The sequence below is a fragment of the Neolamprologus brichardi genome, chromosome 9 (assembly GCF_056152115.1).
Source record: "Neolamprologus brichardi isolate AB-2024 chromosome 9, ASM5615211v1, whole genome shotgun sequence".
In the NCBI taxonomy this organism is placed as follows: Eukaryota; Metazoa; Chordata; class Actinopteri; order Cichliformes; family Cichlidae; genus Neolamprologus; species Neolamprologus brichardi.
The window spans coordinates 10461373-10481657 of NC_142112.1; the positions used below are offsets into that span (position 1 = coordinate 10461373).

The 20285-nt window shown below is 41.6% G+C and overlaps 1 protein-coding gene across 1 annotated transcript; it reads right to left on the reverse strand.

Annotated features, from left to right (window-relative positions):
• Positions 1-7085: 7085 nt before the first annotated feature.
• cd5 (CD5 molecule) lies at positions 7086-19917 on the reverse strand. Its single transcript, XM_035915794.2, has 6 exons — positions 19855-19917; positions 14074-14229; positions 11988-12110; positions 11308-11358; positions 8760-8825; positions 7086-8020 (listed from the first exon to the last, which is right to left on the reverse strand). Exons 1-6 carry the CDS (start codon positions 19904-19906, stop codon positions 7950-7952), a joined length of 519 nt encoding a protein of 172 aa, XP_035771687.1. The 5' UTR covers positions 19907-19917; the 3' UTR covers positions 7086-7949.
• Positions 19918-20285: the final 368 nt, after the last annotated feature.

Here is a 20285-nt window from a genome sequence, read left to right on the forward strand (position 1 = left end):
AACATTCAATCATCTCCCAGACTACACAAGACACAGACACCCAGGTTAAGTTTATTCTCCACCTCTCCTATGTCTCTCCCCCACCTGCAGAGTGGACTCCTGCAAAGATGGAACAACCTCCCTGCCAGTTGAAGAGCCCCCCGGTTAGGCCGATGCACAAGAGGCCCGCTGCGCCAGGGCTGAGCCCCCGTGCACCCACCCGCCCACAACCTCGGCGACACACCGACGAGGACCGAAGCCCCCAAGGCCCAGCCAGAGCCCCAGCACGGAGGCGAAGCACCCCCGAACCCCAAACCCCCACGCCCGCCCCGAATCCACTCAGGGGCAGCCAGGCCACCAGGCCAGTAACCTACGTCCGCCAGCACAGACCATCCTCCAGCCCCGCTGCACGCGGCCACGAGGGGAACAACCTCTGAGAGCGACCAGAGCCACTAACCAGGTTATGAACACAACCCCCGGGTTAAGCCCTCCAGGGATAACGTCTCTAGGGGTCCTCCAGGTGCCCTAAGCCCATCCCAACCTCCACATCAACCACAATAGCCAAGGCGGGACCAAACCACGACCCCCCAACCCCGCTAGGTGATGGAGCCGATCAAAGGAGCCCAGAGGGATTGATCTAATGTGGTGGCAGAGGCTATATCGAGACTAATGTGATCTATTAGATAGTTTCTATATTGGCTAGAATTAAGATTATTTTTATTTTTCCAGTTCATGAGGACCGTTTTCTTGGCGATGCATAGGGCAGTAAAAACCATGTGGACTGTATTAGTTTCTGTAGTGACATCATCCAAATTTCCCAACAAGCATACTAAAGGGGAGGTTGGAATTTTACATTTCAGACACTTTGATAAGTCTTCACATATCTCGTGCCAAAACTTCTGCACTGGTGGACAGAGCCAAAGAGCGTGGATGTAATTGTCTGGTGTATTGCCTTGACAGTGTGAGCAGTTGTTGGCGGATGTAAAGCCCATCTTGAACATTCGATGACCTGTATAGTGCACTCTATGCAGTATTTTGTATTGTATTAATTGCAGATTGGGATTTTTAATCAATTTAAAGGTTTTTAAGCACATCTGAGACCAGACGTTTTGGTCTAAGCTGACTGATAAATCTGCTTCCCACTTTGCAATAGGAAGGGATATTGATTCATCTATTTTAGAAAGTGTTCTGTATATTTTAGATAATAGTTTGGGGGATTTAAGAGTAAGAAATTGAACCACACTTGGTGGTGTTTGTAATTCAACTTGACTGAGGTTAAATTTCTTTTTTACTATGGATTTAATTTGTTGATATTCTAAAAATCTTTTCTTGTTGATCCCATATTGTGTAACTAGTCTGTCAAATGGAATAAATTCTGTTCCCTCTAATATATGTTCTAAGTATTTAATTCCTTTACAACTCCATTCTGGGAAATTAATCTTATTATTGTTTTGTAATATGTCAGGGTTATTCCAGATAGGTGTACGTTCGCATGGGATTAATGAAGACTCCGTTATTTTTAGAAACTCCCACCATGCTGTCAGAGAAAAGCTGATGTTGATGCTTTTAAAGCATTCATGTCTTTTGATGTTTGAGCTAATAAATGGTAGGTCTGAAATCTCTAGATCATTGCATAGTGCCTGTTCAACATCTAGCCAGGGCTCATCTAAGAGGGTACATTTTAACCATTCTGAGATGAACTGAAGCCTGTTGGCTAAGAAGTATTGGTGAAAATTAGGCAGATCTAATCCTCCTCTATCCTTGGTTTTTTGTAGCGTTTTTAAGCTGATACGCGGGGGTTTATCTTTCCAAAGGAATTTAGAAATATGTGAATCCAGAGATCTGAACCAATCTTGTGATGGTTTGTTGGGGATCATTAAAAATAAGTAATTTATTTTTGGCAAGATCATCATTTTTATAGTGGCGACCCTTCCCATGAGTGATATGGGTAGAGATTTCCATCTAGTCAGATCGCCTTCTACTTTCTTTAGAAGTGGGATGTGGTTTAATTTAATTAAGTCTGAAAGCTTAGGAGAAACATTAATACCTAAATATTTAATATTTCCAGATTGTAGTTGGGCAGAAGATGAATTATGGAAGGAGCAGTTAATGGGAAGAACTGTAGATTTTGGCCAGTTAATTGAATAATCTGAAACTCTTGAAAACCAGTTTATTAGAGTAATTACCTCAGAGAGGTTGGTTTGTGAGTTTTGTAGAAAAAGCAACACATCATCCGCATAGAGACTGATTTTATGTTCTACGTTCTTACATTTTATGCCCTTAATTGTTGTAGCCTGTCTAATTGCTGCTGCTAGAGGTTCGATAAAAATTGCAAAAAGTGAAGGGGAGAGTGGGCATCCCTGTCTGGTGCCCCTCAGGAGACAAAAGCTGGAGGATGTCTGGTCATTTGTTCTGATATGAGCTGTTGGGGAATTGTATAATATTCTTATCCAATTTATGAAAGAGTTTCCAAAACCAAATTTGTGTAAAGTTGCAAATAAAAATTTCCAGTTAACTCTGTCAAATGCTTTTTCTGCATCTAGAGATAATATTATGGTTTCAATGTTTTTATTGTATGAGTAGTCTATTAAATTAAGTAATCTACGAGTGTTTGTTGAGGAGTGCCGACCTTTTATGAAACCAGTTTGGTCAGGATGAATTAAGAGGGGGGTTATTTTCTCTAATCTCTTTGAGAGAGCTTTGCAGATTATTTTAAGGTCTACATTTATAAGGGATATTGGACGATAACTTGAGGGAAATAAAGGGTCTTTTCCTGGTTTTAGCAGGAGACTAATGTTGGCAGAATTCATATTTGGTGGTAGTCTGCCATTTTTCTTGATTTCCTGCAACAATCCATGGAATACTGGTGCCAAAATTGTCCAGAATTCTTTGTAGAATTCAGCAGGAAAGCCGTCTGGACCTGGAGCCTTGTTATTGGGCATACTTATCAGGGCTTCCTGGAGTTCACCTGGCGTCAGTGGCGAATCCAGTGCCATTGCTTGACTGTCTAGTAATTTTGGAAGAGTTACGTTGTCAAGAAACAAATCAATTTCATTTTTAGACGGGTTTATTTGTGGTGAATATAAAGTTTCATAGAAATCCCTAAAAATGTTGTTTATTCTTCCAGGGTCATATATTGTGTTCCCCGATAAATCTTTAGTAGCACATATAGTTGTTTTTTCTTTATTTATTTTTAACTGGTTTGCTAGAAATCGACCTGATTTGTTACCGTGTTCAAAATTCTGCAAGCGAAGTCTTTGTACAAGGAATTGTGTTTTTCTATTAATAATTTCATTTAATTCTAGTTTTGTTTTGCATATTTTGTTCATTACTTCTTGATCTTGGTGGAACGCGTAGGCTTCTTCTAAGGATTTGATGGTTTTTTCTAATTCCTGAATATTTTTGTTTTCTTCTTTCTTTTTGTGTGATGAGAAAGAAATTATTTTACCTCTCATCACAGCTTTTCCTGCTTCCCATAGAACAGAAGCTGATGTTCCGGGAGTGTCATTAAAGTCTAAATATGAAATCCATTCCTTTTTAAAATATTTAATAAAGTCTTCATCTTTAAGTAGTGATGTGTTAAATCTCCAGTTTTTACTTGGCGTAGTATTATTCTTGTGCATTAGTGTTAAAGATACAGGAGCATGATCGCTGACAGCTATAGGGTGAATCTCAGTGTCTGAAATGTCACTCAGCAGTGAGCTGCTGACCAAAAAATAATCCAGACGAGAGTAGGAGTGATGAACATGTGAGAAGAAAGTATATTCCTTACTGTTGGGGTGAAGGGAGCGCCATGCATCGCAAAGGCCATAGTCGCTCATATACTGTTTGATTATATTTGTGGATTGCCAATTGCGCTGAGTTCCTGTTGTGTTGAGCCTATCCATTTCTTCATTTAGTCCAAGGTTGAGGTCGCCTCCAAGAATGAGTGTGCAATCAAGGTGTTCAGAGAGTGCACTAAAAAATCGTGGAAGAATGAGGGTTCATCAACATTTGGACCATATATACTTACAATACATAGTTTTTTGTTCAATATTGATAGTTTAATAATTAGAAATCTACCCTCTGGATCTATAACTGTATCGAGTACTGTAAAATTAACATTTTTATGTATTAAAATTGCTACTCCTCTTTGTCTAGAATTATACAAGCTGCAAACACATTAGGAAACTCAGGTGTTTTAAGTTCGTTTAAACCTGTAACAGGTCTGTGAGTTTCTTGTAATAAAACAACATCTGCCTGTAGTTTTTTAAGCTGGTTAAATATCTTTAACCTCTTTCCTCTGGTGCCAGCCCCATTTACATTCCATGTGACAAACCTCAGCATGCCCATAATTGTGTGTGTATGTCTGATGATGTAAGCTGGGTGTTTCGTTTAGACGGGTGGAGAGAATGTGGAAACATCACTTGTTTGTAAATAGAAAGAGAAAAAAGTGTGGTGATAGGCTCCATAAGTCTGACTATGTGTGTGACTATTCACTAATATGAACAAGCGTGGCTTGTGTATGTGTCCTGTAAGTCTGTGCTTGCTGTGAGGCTGTTGTAAATGTGCTGCCGTTGAGCGCATGTGTTTGCGTGATCGTGGTGTGAAAATATGGAGAAATAGAGGGTGTTGTTTGTAGGTGAGTGGGGAAGTAGGTGATCACAGCAGTGAAAGACAAGAGAAAGAAAGAAACCACATAAACTGTGAGCGACAACAAAAAAAAGAAAAGAAACGGAAACATTCCAATTAAAGTAATGACGGAGGGTGACGGTGTTATATCTGCTATGACATCATACTGATATTACTAGGTTAAACCCATGTTAAAGGAAAAAGTGTGAATGAGTAAGAAAAGAATGTAGCGGGTTCATATCTGGAGTGCAGTCAATATAACCACGGTGTGGTGCCGGGGTCGCGGTAGAGCTGTCCGTCCACGTAGAGCCGGTCCACGGCGATGACAGCACGGGAGCCTTTCAGGATGAAGCTATGTCGGACTGGGAACAGGACCTTGCGTCGTTCCAGGATCTCTTTGGGGAACTGGTCGTTCACGCTGAAGTCCGTTCCTTTCAGTTCCCTGCCGCGACTCTTCACCTGTTCCTTCTGTTTGAAATGACCAAATTTGGCCACAATAGGACGTGGTCTCCCGGTCCGCGACCTCACGCCCCCCAAGCGATGCACTCTGTCGAAGGCGATGTTCTTTACGGTGTCCTCCGGCAGCTTCAGGTGGATTTTAATGAAGCTTTTCACCGTTGCCTCCGCGTCCTCTCCGGTAGATTCTGGAATACCAGAAAAAACAAGATTATCTCTCATGCTACGGGCTTGTAGATTGATAACGGACTCTTTTATTTTTTTATTTTCAGTGTTTAGCTGGGTCACGTTATCAGCGAGAGATTTGACCGACTCCCGTAGCGTGGCATTTTCAGCGGCAAGCGTTTCCACCTGCTGCTGGCTGAATTCCAGGGATTCTCTCAGAGATTTAAATTCCCGGTGTAAAATCTCCACCAGGGACAGCCTCGCATCGAAACTGGACAATCGCTTGTCGATTGACTCCAGGATATCTGCGATGTCTTTGCCGGCAGGCGATGTTGTGCCGGGGGAATCTGCCGGGCGACATCTCTTCGATGACGGCGTCTCGGTTTTGACCGGGGAAGATGCACTCTGGGCTTTCTTCATTACTAACTCTTGGAAGTAGCGGTCGATGTATTCTTGGAGAGCGTCTAAACTCTCCCCGTTGTCCTCCAGGGTGTTAGAGATGATAAGACAGATGTTGTTAGTTATATGACAGTTGGTTAGTTTATTTGGCAGTACTGAAGCTTAAGGAAACTTTATTAAACTCTACGCTACCATTCGCTTTTTTTTCCGCCAAATCTCCGGCGTCTGACGTCACCTACAACATGGGTTGCTTACCTTACCCGTCACTTCCGTCTTACCCGTCCTTCTGAGTGAGTTGGTTAGCTCTTTAAGACCACATCACAAAATGGCATTTAAAAAAACTATTTTTAAAATCTGCACCACAAAGTGTGTAGAAATGGTGATTGTAGAAAGGACTCCTCTACAGTGACATCACTGAGGTTTTCATCAGGAAGAAGCTTTTGGTTCAAATCCTTTCAGTGGTAGTCGAGACAGTGTGTGACGACGAGCAGCTCAACCCTCACTTCACCACACAGGAGATGGAAAAATGAGCATAATGAACAAGGAAGGGCTGATAGAAATGAGAAGAGAACATGAGAGAGGTAATGAAAGACAAGAGGGAAGACGTACAGATTGCACCAGAAATAACACAAACAGGAAGCTGGTGTCAACGGCAAAGGAAACCACATCTCTGCACTCGGTAACCACCTTCATCCCTGCTTTCCCCATTTTCTTTGTCTCTCTGTCTTTAAAATCAACAAAGTGTTCAAAGAAACAATCAGGTCAACTTGAATCATTTTACTTGTGACAAACAGTGCTATATTACCATGTTACACTCCAATTGTTCTTTTCCATCTTTTGATGAGGAGAATATTTACAACATGTTGAAGATTGTTCCTGCAGTTCTCAGGGTCATCGTTGGTTATTCATGCACAAAGAGTTCAGGTTGTGAAACTTGTAAGCAAGCAAAGTAAAAAGTAAAGTGAAAAGTACTGTGAAGCCGCTGAGGCCACTACCTGCACGAACACTAAAGTTATACTCAATCAGACACAATATTTAATAGAATAAAGCACAGAAAAACATTTATCTGCAGGTTACCATTTAAAAAACTGGAGTGCTTTTTCTGTTTTCAATCCTTCTTGATGTCTAACTTTCATATTAAACAATAAATTAAAAAACAACTTTAGACATTTCTAATTGCTCGGTGGATTCTTCTGAATCATTGGGTGATGTGAGCCGAACTCCACCCAGGAGTTTGTTGTTCATGAACACGTCAGAATGTGATGAATTCAAAACTTTATTCAATTTAGTTATATTTAAACACAGAAGTTGTCTCAAGGTGCTTCACACTGTAGGGCAGAGACCCTAATTAAAATGTTTATGTGTGTGAGATATTAATAGATTAAACTGAACTAAAACTAAACTGTGATGGAGATAAGGCTCTGCAAAACAGGGCAAAGGATTTTGTTAAAGTTTGAGAGGATGAGGATGTCAGAGATGTAGAAATGATTTAAATGGTCCTGTCTCTGTCGTATGTTTATTCATGGTTAAGTTACAGGCTTTGCACAACATGTATGAATGTAAAAATGTTTCAGTGTCAAGAGTAATTTGGACAAAGCTGCAGGTGGTGTAACCAAAAAGAAACAAAGAGTTACATTCAGACACAGAAACATGGGCAGCTTTGCACTAAGGTTATATATGACTGTGATTTTATAGCTGTGTGATTGAGAAAAAACTCAACTACATTAATGTAAACTTGGAGATCTGTGTGTGCTACATCCTGTATGTTTTATTGATATAAACATGATTGGCACTTGACAACAAACTATAAACAGATGTCTGATTTGATGAAGCTCCTTTAATGACTCCTTTGTTCTTTTCCAGGGTGGCTTAATGCACAGCAATGACGTCACTTTCAAAACAAGAATTGATTTGGATTTTATCTACTACAATATTGTGTGTGTGTGTGTGTGTGTGTGTGTGTGTGTGTGTGTGTGTGTGTGTGTGTGTGTGTGTGTGGTCTACAGTTTTTGGGTTGGTGTTGTAGCTGCCGTCTGTAAGGCAGGGATGAGACCCTGTGCAATGTTTTTGTTCTCTCACAGTGGATCTCTCACAGTGGATCTCTCACAGTGGTGAGGCACAATGAAACTCACTTTTACATAACTTTGAAGCTAAATTTGTGACTTCTTGATAGACTCACAAAATAGGTGAAATATAGTTACAAATGAAAATATACTACATTTCCAGCTCACATAAGACAATGATGACAGTGATTATGACGGAGGAAGATGACGGAGGAAGATGATGGAGGAAGATGACGGAGGAAGATGACGGAGGAAGATGATGGAGGAAGATGCAAGTCAGAGGTTGTAGTCACTGTTCCTATTGGATGAAGGCTCTCTGCTGTCAGAGATTACCAAACGATCCAGAGCTGTCGGCAGGAGAGACATCAGATTTAAAGCAACAACATGAACTCCTGTGTATACACACACACACACACACACACACACACGTGTGTGTGTATTCATGGCCTTGTGGGGACATCTCGTTGACACAGTGCTTTCCCTAGGTGCTAACCCTAACCATCAAAAATGATGCCTGACCCTTATCCTAAACCCACCATAACCTAATTGTAATCCTGACACTAAAACCACATTTTGACTCTCAAACTCGTGGGGACCTGGATTACGGTCCCCACAAAGATGTTAATACCCGTCTACACACACACACACACACACACACTGTCTGGATTTATATATTATATATATTTCATATACTTTTCATAACAACATGCCTGGTCTTTGAGAATATTATTGATGTGGCTAGATGCTGAAGTCTTTGTTAAATCAGGGATAAAAATGTTTCCACGTCGTTTACCTCCCGTGGTCAGTTCAGGTGGTTGTTCAGTACTCCTCTTTTACAGACGGGACCAATAACTGATTTGGACAGTCCTAAAGTTTCCTCCACCTGTGATGTTTTTCTTCTGTTCAGCCTAATTATGACCTCTTTTATGACCTTACCAGTGACTCGTCCTATTACTTTTGCACTTGTAAAAATATGTACATGTATGTAACAATTAAATTCTAAAATTTGAAATGCATTTTTCTCAAATATTGTAAAGAATTAAAGGAGGAAATAATTATACATATTATTTGACTTGTGTGTGTTACCAGGGTAGGAGTGTCTCTTATCTCCATCATTATTTGTAACTGCAGTTTTCCCTCGATGATAAGACACTGAAAGAGACATAAAGAGATCCATTACTTTTTTATATGTCTACGTGTTTTTCCTTTATCTTTCTGATCATCAACAAAGCACCCATGTACATTTATGAGTGCAGTCCTGTGAAGAAGACAATTACATAAACTTTATGAGTCAATAGCTTGTGGAACCACCTTTAGCAGCAATAACCTTAAGTAATCATATTGTGTATGACTGTCTCTCGCAGATCCTTATTCTGCCTGTCACAGAATTTAAAATTCAATTCAATTCAACTTTATTTATATAGCACCGAATGACAACAACAGTCACCTCAAGGTGCTTCATACTGTAAGGTCGACCCTACAATAACACATACAGAGAAAAACCCTACAATCATATGACCCCCTATGAGCAGCACTTTGGTGACAGTGGGAAGGAAAAACTCCCTTTTAACAGGAAGAAACCTCCAGCAGAACCAGGCTCAGGGAGGGGCGGGGCCATCTGCTGTGATTGGTTGGGGTGAGAAAAGGAAGAGAGCCAGAGATTAATAACAAGTATGATTCAGTGCAGAGAGGTCTGTTAACACATAGAGAGTGAAAAGGGTGACTGAAAGGAAAAACGCAATGCATCATGGGAATCCCCGGCAGACGTGACTGCATTGGGCAGTCTTAAAAGTAGAGATAGTGTCTGTCTCCTGAATCAAACTGGAAGCTGGTCCCACAGAAGAGGGGCCTGAAAACTGAAGGCTCTGCCTGTCATGGTGCCTGTGGCTCACCAGCTGATCCTGCATTAGGCAACATGTGTTTTTGTTGTTTTTGCTCTCTCTCTCCTGCCGGGGCAATGCTCATTATGGGCTCCCTCCCCTGGCCCACGCACCTGCCATCTCCACACCTGCTGCCTATCTGCGTAATCGTGAGCCCTACTTAAGATAGCAGCACTGTGCTACTCGTCGCTGGATCGTTGAGCTATCAGCGTCAGTCGCTCAGTAGTTTGAGAATCAGAATCTGTGAGTTGTTTCCGTCTGTTCGCCTCTAACTAAAGTTTCTGTGTACAGATCTTTCCCGGACCTTTCCCTGCCTGCCTGTCATCTCGTGGACGAGTTTGTGGATTTGTGTAACCCAGCGCGTCTGATCCCCTTCCTTTCCCTCCAGCACATTGTATATAGTATCACCTGGTGTTGTCTGTATCAATAAACTAACTGGATTTCTGGTCTGTGCATCAGTCCGTTAACTGAACGTGACACTGCCTCCCATTCTACTTTTAAATACCGCCCCCTCGGCCTGTGCTTCGAGGTTTCTGGTAGTTAGAATGACTCGGGGGTGTTGATTAATTTAAACCAACACAATCATCCTGCTGCAACCAGGTTTCTGTAAGGCAGAGTTAATCGATTTGTTGATCAATTATTCATGTACTAACAGAGACTTGGAGGAGAGAGACCTCTTCAAACGCTTTGAAGTCTGGACTTTGTGCCATTGCAACACCTTGATTCTTGTCATGGTCGACCTTTCAGATTTTCTTTTTTCCTCATATTTGACCCAATCTGAGTCAAGCCTTACCTGTCATTCAGATGGCCTCACATGTGACTCTAGAGTATTATGCTGTACAGAGGAGGTTGTGGCGTGGCGATGTGATTGTTTCCATTGTTGTCTCATAGCAAGAAGGCCCTAAGTTATAATTTACTTGCTGAATGGTGGTCTGTCTCTATATATTACAATCAGTCATATACATGTTCCCATCCTCTTGCCCTGGGACCAATGGAATAAGCCCCTGATTTGGATGGATGGATAGATATGGCTTAGATAGTTCATGGTCCACTCGAGGACTGCAAGATGTCTGGGTTTGCTCAAAGAAACGTCAAAACACCCAGGAGCAACATCTCAGTTTAATCAACCGGTCGCAGCAGATGGCCCCGCCCCTCCCTGGGCCTGGTTCTGCTGGAGGTTTCTTCCTGTTAAAAGGGAGTTTTTCCTTCCCACTGTCGCCAAAGTGCTGCTCATAGGGTGTCATATGATTGTTGGGCTTTTCTCTGTATCTATGAAGCGCCTTGAGGCGACTTTTGTTGTGATTTGGCGCTATATAAATAAAATTGAATTGAATTGAATTGAATTGAATCTACAGGCTTGTGAATGCTGATTATAGTACAATATGAAAAAGACTCAACAAGTACAGGTTCTTTGGAAGGATTTCCAGGTAAACCTCTTTTCTTAAAAAAAGAACATGGGAGACAACTTAAAGTTGCATTTGAACCAAACACAAGACTTCTGGAACAGTATTTGGATCAATGAGACCAAAAATGAAATCCGTGGCCATAATGCACAATTCCATATTTGGTAAAAACCAAGCACAGCAACTGTCTGGAAACAATCTAAAGCAACATTGTTACAAACAGGAGTTCCACGAGCCATCGAGTCCATCGAGTCCTGTGAAACACTTCTTACATGACCATATATCCAACAGGGCACTATTTTGAAATACAGTATGTGATCAATGATATTAGAGCTGAGAGTGCTGACTCACCGCTGTGACTCTGTGTTGGTCCTATCCAACGATTCTGCCTCCTGTCTGAAACTGGAAATCAACAGTGAACATGTGTGTCAGCACGTTAGCCATGCCATGCTCTCGTTTCTCTGTTGTGTACCAATTAAAAACACTCCCAGATGATTCTATTCATCGGTTCATTGACAAAGTGACCAAATCTAGCACCACTGGCTAACAATGGGCTGTGAGGTCAGTTTCATGATCATTAATATGCAAATTGTCACATGACCACTGATCAATACCATGAGTACCATCCACAGAGAGTTTAATGGCTGCAATCACATCATTGTAAGATGGTGACAGATGTACCCTTAGGCCCCTCCTCAATTCAGAGATGGTCTCCTTGACTCATCGATCCTCCTGGCCCTTACCAGTGTACACTATGTTACTCTGTTTGTGCCAATGGAGCTGATCCTATTGGTCATTGTGCAAATGTGCTGTTTATAATGTTGGGGAAACCTGAGACTAAAGAAGTCACTTGGATTAACGAAATGGTACCCTCATTGAAAACGCCATTTCCAGATGTGCAGAATGAACTTTCTTGGATTTCACTATCTGAAATACTGAGTATGCATCAATGTGAATCTGAAGTCTTCCAACAGCACGTCATCTATTCTATTTTATTCTGACAAAAGCCTGTGGACCGTGTGTGCACTCACATCTCTTCTGCAGGGCTTTCACAGTCGGTCTGGTGAAGCGCATCAGGAAAAGGATGAGCAATATGCAGAAGAGCAACGCTGTCATCACTTTGTAGGTCTTCAGCTGTGCCGTGTCCTTCTCAGCTGGACACACACAAACATGCAAACACACATATTATCTGAATAGCACATATACTGTATGTATGAAAGCTGGTATTCTGTGTAAGGTACAAATAATAGTTTAACGCAATAATATACAGATAATTGATTTATTTGATAACAGTACAAAGGTTTGGCATCATCTTTTTGAAATAACATTTTTGTGAAGAATCTGCCATGTAGCATTAATGTGGTTTTACACAGACCGCTCCACGTTTTTATCAGAGTACAGCATGAAGCCAGTTAGACTTTTGGGAAGTTGCTCTGATCAGTTAAGTAGCAGAGGGGGTCAGTGATTAGTTTATTAGTTTCAGCTGCTACTGTGTTCACGAAATGACCAACATGTTCAGGAACAACAATGAGACAACCTCCGAAACATGAATGGTTTTACAGGTGGAGGCCAATATTTTTCCTTCCTCGTCTTTTCTGACTGTTTCTTCACTAGTTTTGCGTTTGGCTGAGGTTAGTGTCACTACCAGCAGCATGAGGTGATGCTTGGACCCCACAGAGTTTGTGCAATTAGTCCAACTCCTCCAGAATGGAACATCAATAAGTGATATTGCCAAAAGGTTTGCTGTGTCCCAGCACAGTCCAAGAGAAAGGCAGATAGGGCTGTAGAAGGTCCATCAGGAGGACCAGTACCTGCTCCTTTGTGCAAGGAGCAACAAGATGAGCATTTCCAGAGCTGCAAAAGATCCTTTGGCAGGTAACCGATTCTGATTGTTCTGACCAAACAATCAGAAACAGACTTCATGAGGGTGGCCTGAGCAGGCAACATCCTCGAGTGGGCTCTGGGCTTACTGCCTGGCACCATGGAGTTGGACTGGTGTTTGGCATAGAACACCAGAACTGGCACAATGTGCTTTTCACAGATGAGAGCATGTTGACTGAGCACATGTGACCGACGTGAGAGGGTCTAGAGAAGCACGCTGCTGTAACATTCTTCTGGATGCTGCATCAGTGATGGGACACATCTACATGATGTCACAGGCCTCTGCAGGCAACAGCACCCTGACTGCCATGAGCTTTCAGGATGAAATGCCTGCACCCTTGGATCCTACACTGGTACACATTCCTCCTCATTAGGAGTCAGGGTTAGGTATTAGGTCCCAATGTTGTCAGGCATGCATACAAACACATGGGGCTTGTGTGCATGCTCTATTGCTGCAAAGAAATTTAGGTAAAATGGACTAGCCCGCAGCACCTGTCTTTGAATTCAGCCCTCTGTAGGGTGATACTTTACATTTCCATCAAACAGTGTGGGATCTTCTCACGCCCCGGGCCAGATCAGTTTACATATCCAGCTTGGTTTGTTTCCCCACTGAGATTCAAGACTTCCTTTGATTTTTTTTCAGCATATTTATAGAAGACGAGTTGTCAGCTGCACTAGTGCTTATACCGTCACAGAGAGGGTGCCTCCTCTCCTCAGGTCAGAAGTCATGGCATTCATGGTTTTCATCCAGTGAAACCACAGCATCATTTCCACCCTAGATGTGTTTGTGAGTGCAGTGACGACCCATGTTTACAGGTAATGTTTGTTAGTGTTTCTGAGGCCTGGCATACATTACCAATACAGAATCATGTATTTATTTTCCCTCAGTGCTGTCTACACTCCAAGATCACAACTGGTTTGTCGATCATAAATTTAAATCACATGTGTTGCAGTTCTTAAATGCACAACTTAAAGTCTGCAGAGAAAAAACAAGTCAAACCACACGACATGGAATTGTCAGCGTTGAACATCTACAAAGATCTGCAGACAGACAGCAGAGCAGCCTTTGAGCACAGGCTGTTGTTTGCTACTCTCTCAGTAATGCTGTCACCTTGATGATCTCTGCCTTCAGTCTGATCCAGCTATGGCTCTGATCTGACAAACATCTTTCAAATGAATTGTGTTTGTTTTTTGACCAAACAGGAAGCGGTGGATGCAGGATTACCATAACATTACCTTTACATTTGGTTGAAGAAGTGACTGCATCGGGCGCTTTATTCTCAGAGTTTGTAGTTTTAGAGGTGGTGGCAATCGTCACAGGACTGCTAGTCAGGGAGATGGAGCTGACAGTGTAGTTTCCAGTTTGGGTATAATTTGGAGTCTGGCTATTTCCTGGAGGACACATATCAGTTAGTATAACAAAAGTACAACAATAATGAATGTATCCCTCTGTTGTGGACCAGAGACGCTGTGAATCAAACCTTATGAAGACGACCTGCAGGGAAGAATAAAGTTACAAGAAACATGGAACAAAAGAGAAACAAAGATATTCTTTAAGATGATGTTTGTGAGAAAATAAAAAACAACAAACGAAAAGATTTTTTAAGGAACAGCATCCTTGAAGTTTATCTTCCATTGGACGGTCGTTGCTGTGAAGCCGACTATGACCCAGCTAAGCTCCTGCAGCTTACAGCATATAAACATGTGAACAACTGCAGACGCACATTCAGGATGTAATGTCAACGTATCTTACTGTGTATTTTACAGTTTTGTTCTGTTCTTCTAGAATATCATTACATTTACATAAGTAGACGGTGATTTTACATGTCAAAGGTAAAATAACATAACATCACTGTAAATATAGTAAAACACAATTTACTTGTTTTTAAATATATTTTTTGTACATATTTAGATTGTAAAAATACAGAATCAGAAATGTATCATGATTTAACAAATATTTGTTATGTGAGAGAATGATCTGTTAAATTCAAATGTAATACTATGGAAAAATATATAAAATGATCGAAAATTAATGAGAATAATCAATAATTAAAGAAGTATTTGAATTATAATTGTGCTGAAAAGTTCATGTTATCTAGGTCTGATTCAATAATTCAGAGGTAACAAGTGAAAATATAATTAATAGGAATAAAAACATAAAACATTTAAACATTGCACGGCCACACTGCGCTAATTATATATTTTAAAAAATAAATGTAGAGGCAGGAATTACAATTAATACAAATCTCAAAGTATTCCCAACATTCCTGAACAGAAACAGGCCTCTGCACCTGGGGGGAGGGTGTGGCCATGAAAACAATGTGACATGCCATTGGATGTTGGGACACATAATAACATGATGCTAAGCATCGGCCAATGAACGTGAACTAACAACCACAAGGTCGCGGGTATGGCTGCACTGTAGGAAAACATCCTAATATATCATTAAAGTTACGTAAATAGACTGATTTCACATTTCAAATGTAAATTAACGTTAAATCACTGTAATGTAATAAAACATAATTGTCATGATTATTAAATGTATCTGTCTGTACATGAGCATATTTAAAATAATTCACATGATTTCACAAATATCTGTCCGTTATTTGAAAGATCGAGCTGTTGAATTCAAATGTAATGCTATGGAAAATAACATGATTCCTATAAGCTTGTGTTACATCACATAAGTATTATTATCGTTGTTGTTTAGGGCGATCGTGGCTCAAGAGTTGGCAGTTCGCCCTGTGATCAGAAGGTTGCCGGTTCGAGCCCCGGCTCAGACGCTCTCGGTATTGTGTCCGTGGTCACGACTCTTCGCCTGCTGGTGATGCCAGAGGGGCTGATGGTGCGATACGGCAGCCTCGCCTCTGTCAGTCTGTCCCAGGGCAATCCATTATTATTGAAACCACCTGTTAACTGTATATTTCTCTACATTTACGTATTATGGTTCATATTGCCACATTCATTGACCTTGTTTACAGGTAATTTCATTGTTTGATCATGTTAAAATGTTCCTGATTTAATGTCTAAAATCACTTGAAAAGGCAGAATCCCATGTGAAATTAGCGCAATAACCGTATTTTTATGAGGAAGTTATTTTCTGATATTTTACGGTCGTATTTTGGCCCGAGCTGGATTTTACCGTTTTTTAAAGATGTTTTTTTAACAACTCAAAGCACTTTGGAAATTGGTGAAACCAGAAGAAAAGATGCTACAAATGTAAAGTTTTGTGAATTTCGTCCCGCATGTTGGAAATTTGTGCGAGATGGTTGATTAGAGATGATTAGAGTAACAAACTGTAAAAAAAAATGAGATCAAAGTTCATTGATGGATATTTAGTTTTTAATCAGCGATGACTTCCTTGGTAAACAGCAGGGGTGCGTGAGCTCTGATGGGTTTTTGGATTTCACCTTCTTATTCTCGAAACACCAGAAACCATCTTTTATTTGGTGCCGCTGAGCTGTAGCGGTGACAAGTTTCAGCGGCATGATTTCAAAGCCTCTGCAAACAGAAGTGAAACTATGTGCACGGCTAAACCGCTGAGACACGTACAGAGCTTTTTATATAAAGACGAACAGAACAGACTGACCCGCATTTCAAACTTATCTTTCTAATAAAATATACTAATTTTATCTGGAATACACACAAAACATTTCATATGTATGTTATTTTTAATTTATTTTTACTGGTATTTGTTTCTTGTTTAATTTATTATTTGGCTGGTGTCACAGTCGAGGTCTGTGTGGATCAGAATGAACAGGAAGCTTTAAAGATCATTTTAGGTGGAAGAAGCTCTGGGAGCCTCTCGGCAGCATCGGAGCAGAAAGAGTAAATGTACCGTTAAAATGTCCCCGACGTATCAGACCAGTAAAATCACCCTTTGAGTATATCATGAACAGCATCCGGTCATTGGGTGCTACTCCTGAAGCATAATTCAGTGCCCACTCGAGTACGAACTCTATTGTGTGGTCATGTTTGGATAACAACGACTGTTCGCGCTACGACGAGCAGATCAAAAATGGCCCACGAGGCTGACAGCCACTCGGGCAGCGATCATCCGAGGCCTGCTGTGACCCTGAAAGCACCACAGGTGACCTTTGTGACGGTCTAAACTAACATCACATCTTGAATTCACCTTGAATTTATTCCCTCTTCCTGTTCAAAATGAGTCTTTGTTAGTTTCTCGAACTGATCGTCTCATGTTATCGATCCATCGATCATTGTGCTGCTGAAGCGCCGATATTGAAGTATCTGTGAGGGTATTTAAGTACGTTCCACTTTTCCAGCACTTGCTTTCACACTACAAGCCACAATCACACATTTATACAGTGCTTCTTCTTCTATTAGCTTTACTACACACACCAACAGATGATCAACAGTTCAGTAACTTGATCAAAGATATGAAGGAACTCTGCAGAAACAGCGATACTCAGATTAACGACGAACTCTGTGCTGAAACTGCCAGTAAAACCAGTGTTCAATAAGCTTTTCTCTGTCAATTAAAGCAGGTTTCAGACTCACTGATGTCAGTCCAGGTAAATTATCACCTGTAAAAACGACTCACAGCACGTCGTTATCTCTATATTTACTTTAGTAACTAATCATAAAGATTTGTGGATTAAATAAGATCCAAACTCCAGCTGACGGTTGTTTCTGGATGCACTGATGCAGCTACAGCACACAGGCTGTAACTGCGCTGTGAGCGTTGGTGATGCCCAGCTGGTTGTAATAAAAATGAGTTTTACAGTTCACAGCAGTTTACCATTAATTTGTTGCCTTGGTGTTATGACAGCATTTTTTATTTTGGTTAGAAAAACAGTTTTTTCTCATCACTATCCAGACTAGTGATCGACACAAGAGTGCGCACCACCCTGAACAGTCGGCGGAGGACAAACGCTATCGGCCTGGCTGCTGGAAAATCTCAATATCAGCATGTTGGTGAAGACAAAAGAGACATTAATGACGAGTCGCACCAGGAATATTTTCCCTGTGCTCAGATTAAAGTCCAAAATAAAAGAAAGATGAACAGAGAATGATCTGGGCGATACTTCGCTAACAGCTTCACTAAGATAACGACGAAGGTTTTGACGCTGAGTAAAACCAGCAGGATTGTAACTGCAGGGAGGATTTGTGTCAGTGGCCTTTTTATTTAGCTGCGCTCTGTTTGCATCATCACGTACTGCATGAAATAATGTGCAGCAGACGAAGCATCAACATTTAAACTTATTTTAATGGATGTGAATAATCTGCATCTGGTTTATTATCATGTTATTTGTAACAATCTTCAGTCTGTTTTTGAGGTTTTATTTTATCTGGTTTTTTACTTCTTTCCCCTTTAAAACAAGTTTAAAACCGTGTTGCAGTCACGCTTGCTTGGTGCAAACACACAAAACATTAAAAGTGTAAAAACTATGCTTGAAAACTTCCTGCATGCAGTGTGTGTGTCTCCTGTAACTTTGTTGTTGCTGCGTGATGTTCACAGAAGCTGAACGACCGTAAAGCAAATCAGATGTAAACATCCCACATTGATAGTTTTCATTATTTTCCAGTCGTGTGATCAATGATGATGCAAAACAGACGAGAATTAAATGTTTAATAAGAGGCTAAAATATTATTTTAATTTATTTTAATGTTCGAGTGTTTAACAGTAATTTTTTTCTTGTCTTGGTGTTTCGAGCTCACGGCTTTATAAGAAAAAATATTTCTCAGGTTTACGACAAACTTTGCGATGCTTGAATTCAAATTGCCGCTTGTGTCAGCAGGTTACGGTCAGTAACAGCTTCTCATTGAAAACAAGATTTCAGGTGATGGAAAGATGAGAGGCCGATCAGACGTGTCAGGCTGTGGCCACAGTCGCCACAAAATCGCCTGGATAGAGAGCGGGTCAGACGCCAACGATGGAGCGGCGCTCTGCACTCGCAGCAGCAAACGGACCGACACTGGCAGGACGACCCACGGACACCAGGCTGCTGTGTCTGTGTTTTATTTTTGTTGGAGTGCATCGTGAGGCTGACTGGGCCGATCTTTGACGCTCCTGCGTGTTTTCACTACTGATGGCGAATCCTCTCCAAACCTGACGATATGTTCAAATGACTTTGTTGTTGAAAACAGAGTAAACACGCTCAGTGCTCGTTTCCTGCTGTTCCTTTTGTTTCCACGTCTAAAGTGTTTGAGTGTTTAGGGTCCGTGGACACAGCTTTGTGCTGCTGGGAGGCACTGGAGCCCACGGTGCACATGTTAAACTCTGTGAACAAATAGGAGTGGGAGGCCAGTATTCACACTATCTTTACTATTTTAAGTTTGTGGGGTGAAAATAAGTGTTTGCTGCTGCGGAGGAAGCACCTGCTCCACAGAGAGGCCTTCAGCAGAGGAGCAGGACGCTGCTGCTCCAAGCTTTGAGTTCTTCGTGACGGTATTTAGCTCATTGTTGGTGGTGTGGTAGAGGAGACGCTGCCAGTTAGGTGAAACCAACACGACGAGATGCAGCAGACTCTCCGGACTGTAAAATATCCACGTTAATTATCGGTGACACGGACGTGTTAGTGCAGGAGCTTCAGTAACACAGTGACCGCCACCTTTATAGTCATTTAAGAAGTTGATCTAAAGGTTACAAAGCAGCTCAGCTTCAGCTGTGACACAACAACAGGCTGGTACTGTGAGATGGTCGTGCTGTTATACGGTTCAGTGCTGTAGTGTGATGCACTGTTCACAGTCATCCTCACGCTCTACCTGATGTTTGTTAGCATGAAACCGAGTGTTCATTCATCCTCATGGTGAACAACATGTCGTTCAAACCACAGCTCCACATCGCAGCTCTAAGCTCTCGATTGTTGCTCATCATCAAGGTTTGTCTGATGAAAGCAGAGTTAAAGGACGGACTTTCCTGCCCACTTTACAAAGTGAGGAGTTGATCTTGTGCCCCTGAGCATCTACAATACAGTTACAGCAAAGACAAACCGACTGAGAGGCCTGCTCTGCTTTTAGTATCCAGTTTGCCCCACAATAAAGCAGACTTACCATTAGTCACGAGTAAGAGCGCAGAGATGATCACAAGAGCCCTCAGATCCATCACAGTGTCAACGAGCCACCAGAAGCTCAGTGAGAAGCAGCCAGACGACACAAATCAGATCAAGGCAGCAACAACAGTCAACCTGATGTGAAAGGAAGTGAAGTGTCAAACTCCTCTGCCCTCCCTCCCTCCCCCTTCTCCCTGCTGTGAATCACTTCATCCCCAGCCTGCTGCTGCTGCTGCTCGTGCTTGTGCAAAAGTGCAAATTTCCTCCCTTCAAAGCGAGCTGAGTGAAGAAAGGCAGAAAGGGGTGGGGAAAGTAGCACGATAAGAAGCGAGGAAGAAGGAAGGGGTAGGAGGAAGAGGTGGAGGGAAGACTTACGTGCATGTGTGTATTCGTTTTCACTTCGTTCTGACTCACAAGTCTGTGCCGAGTCCG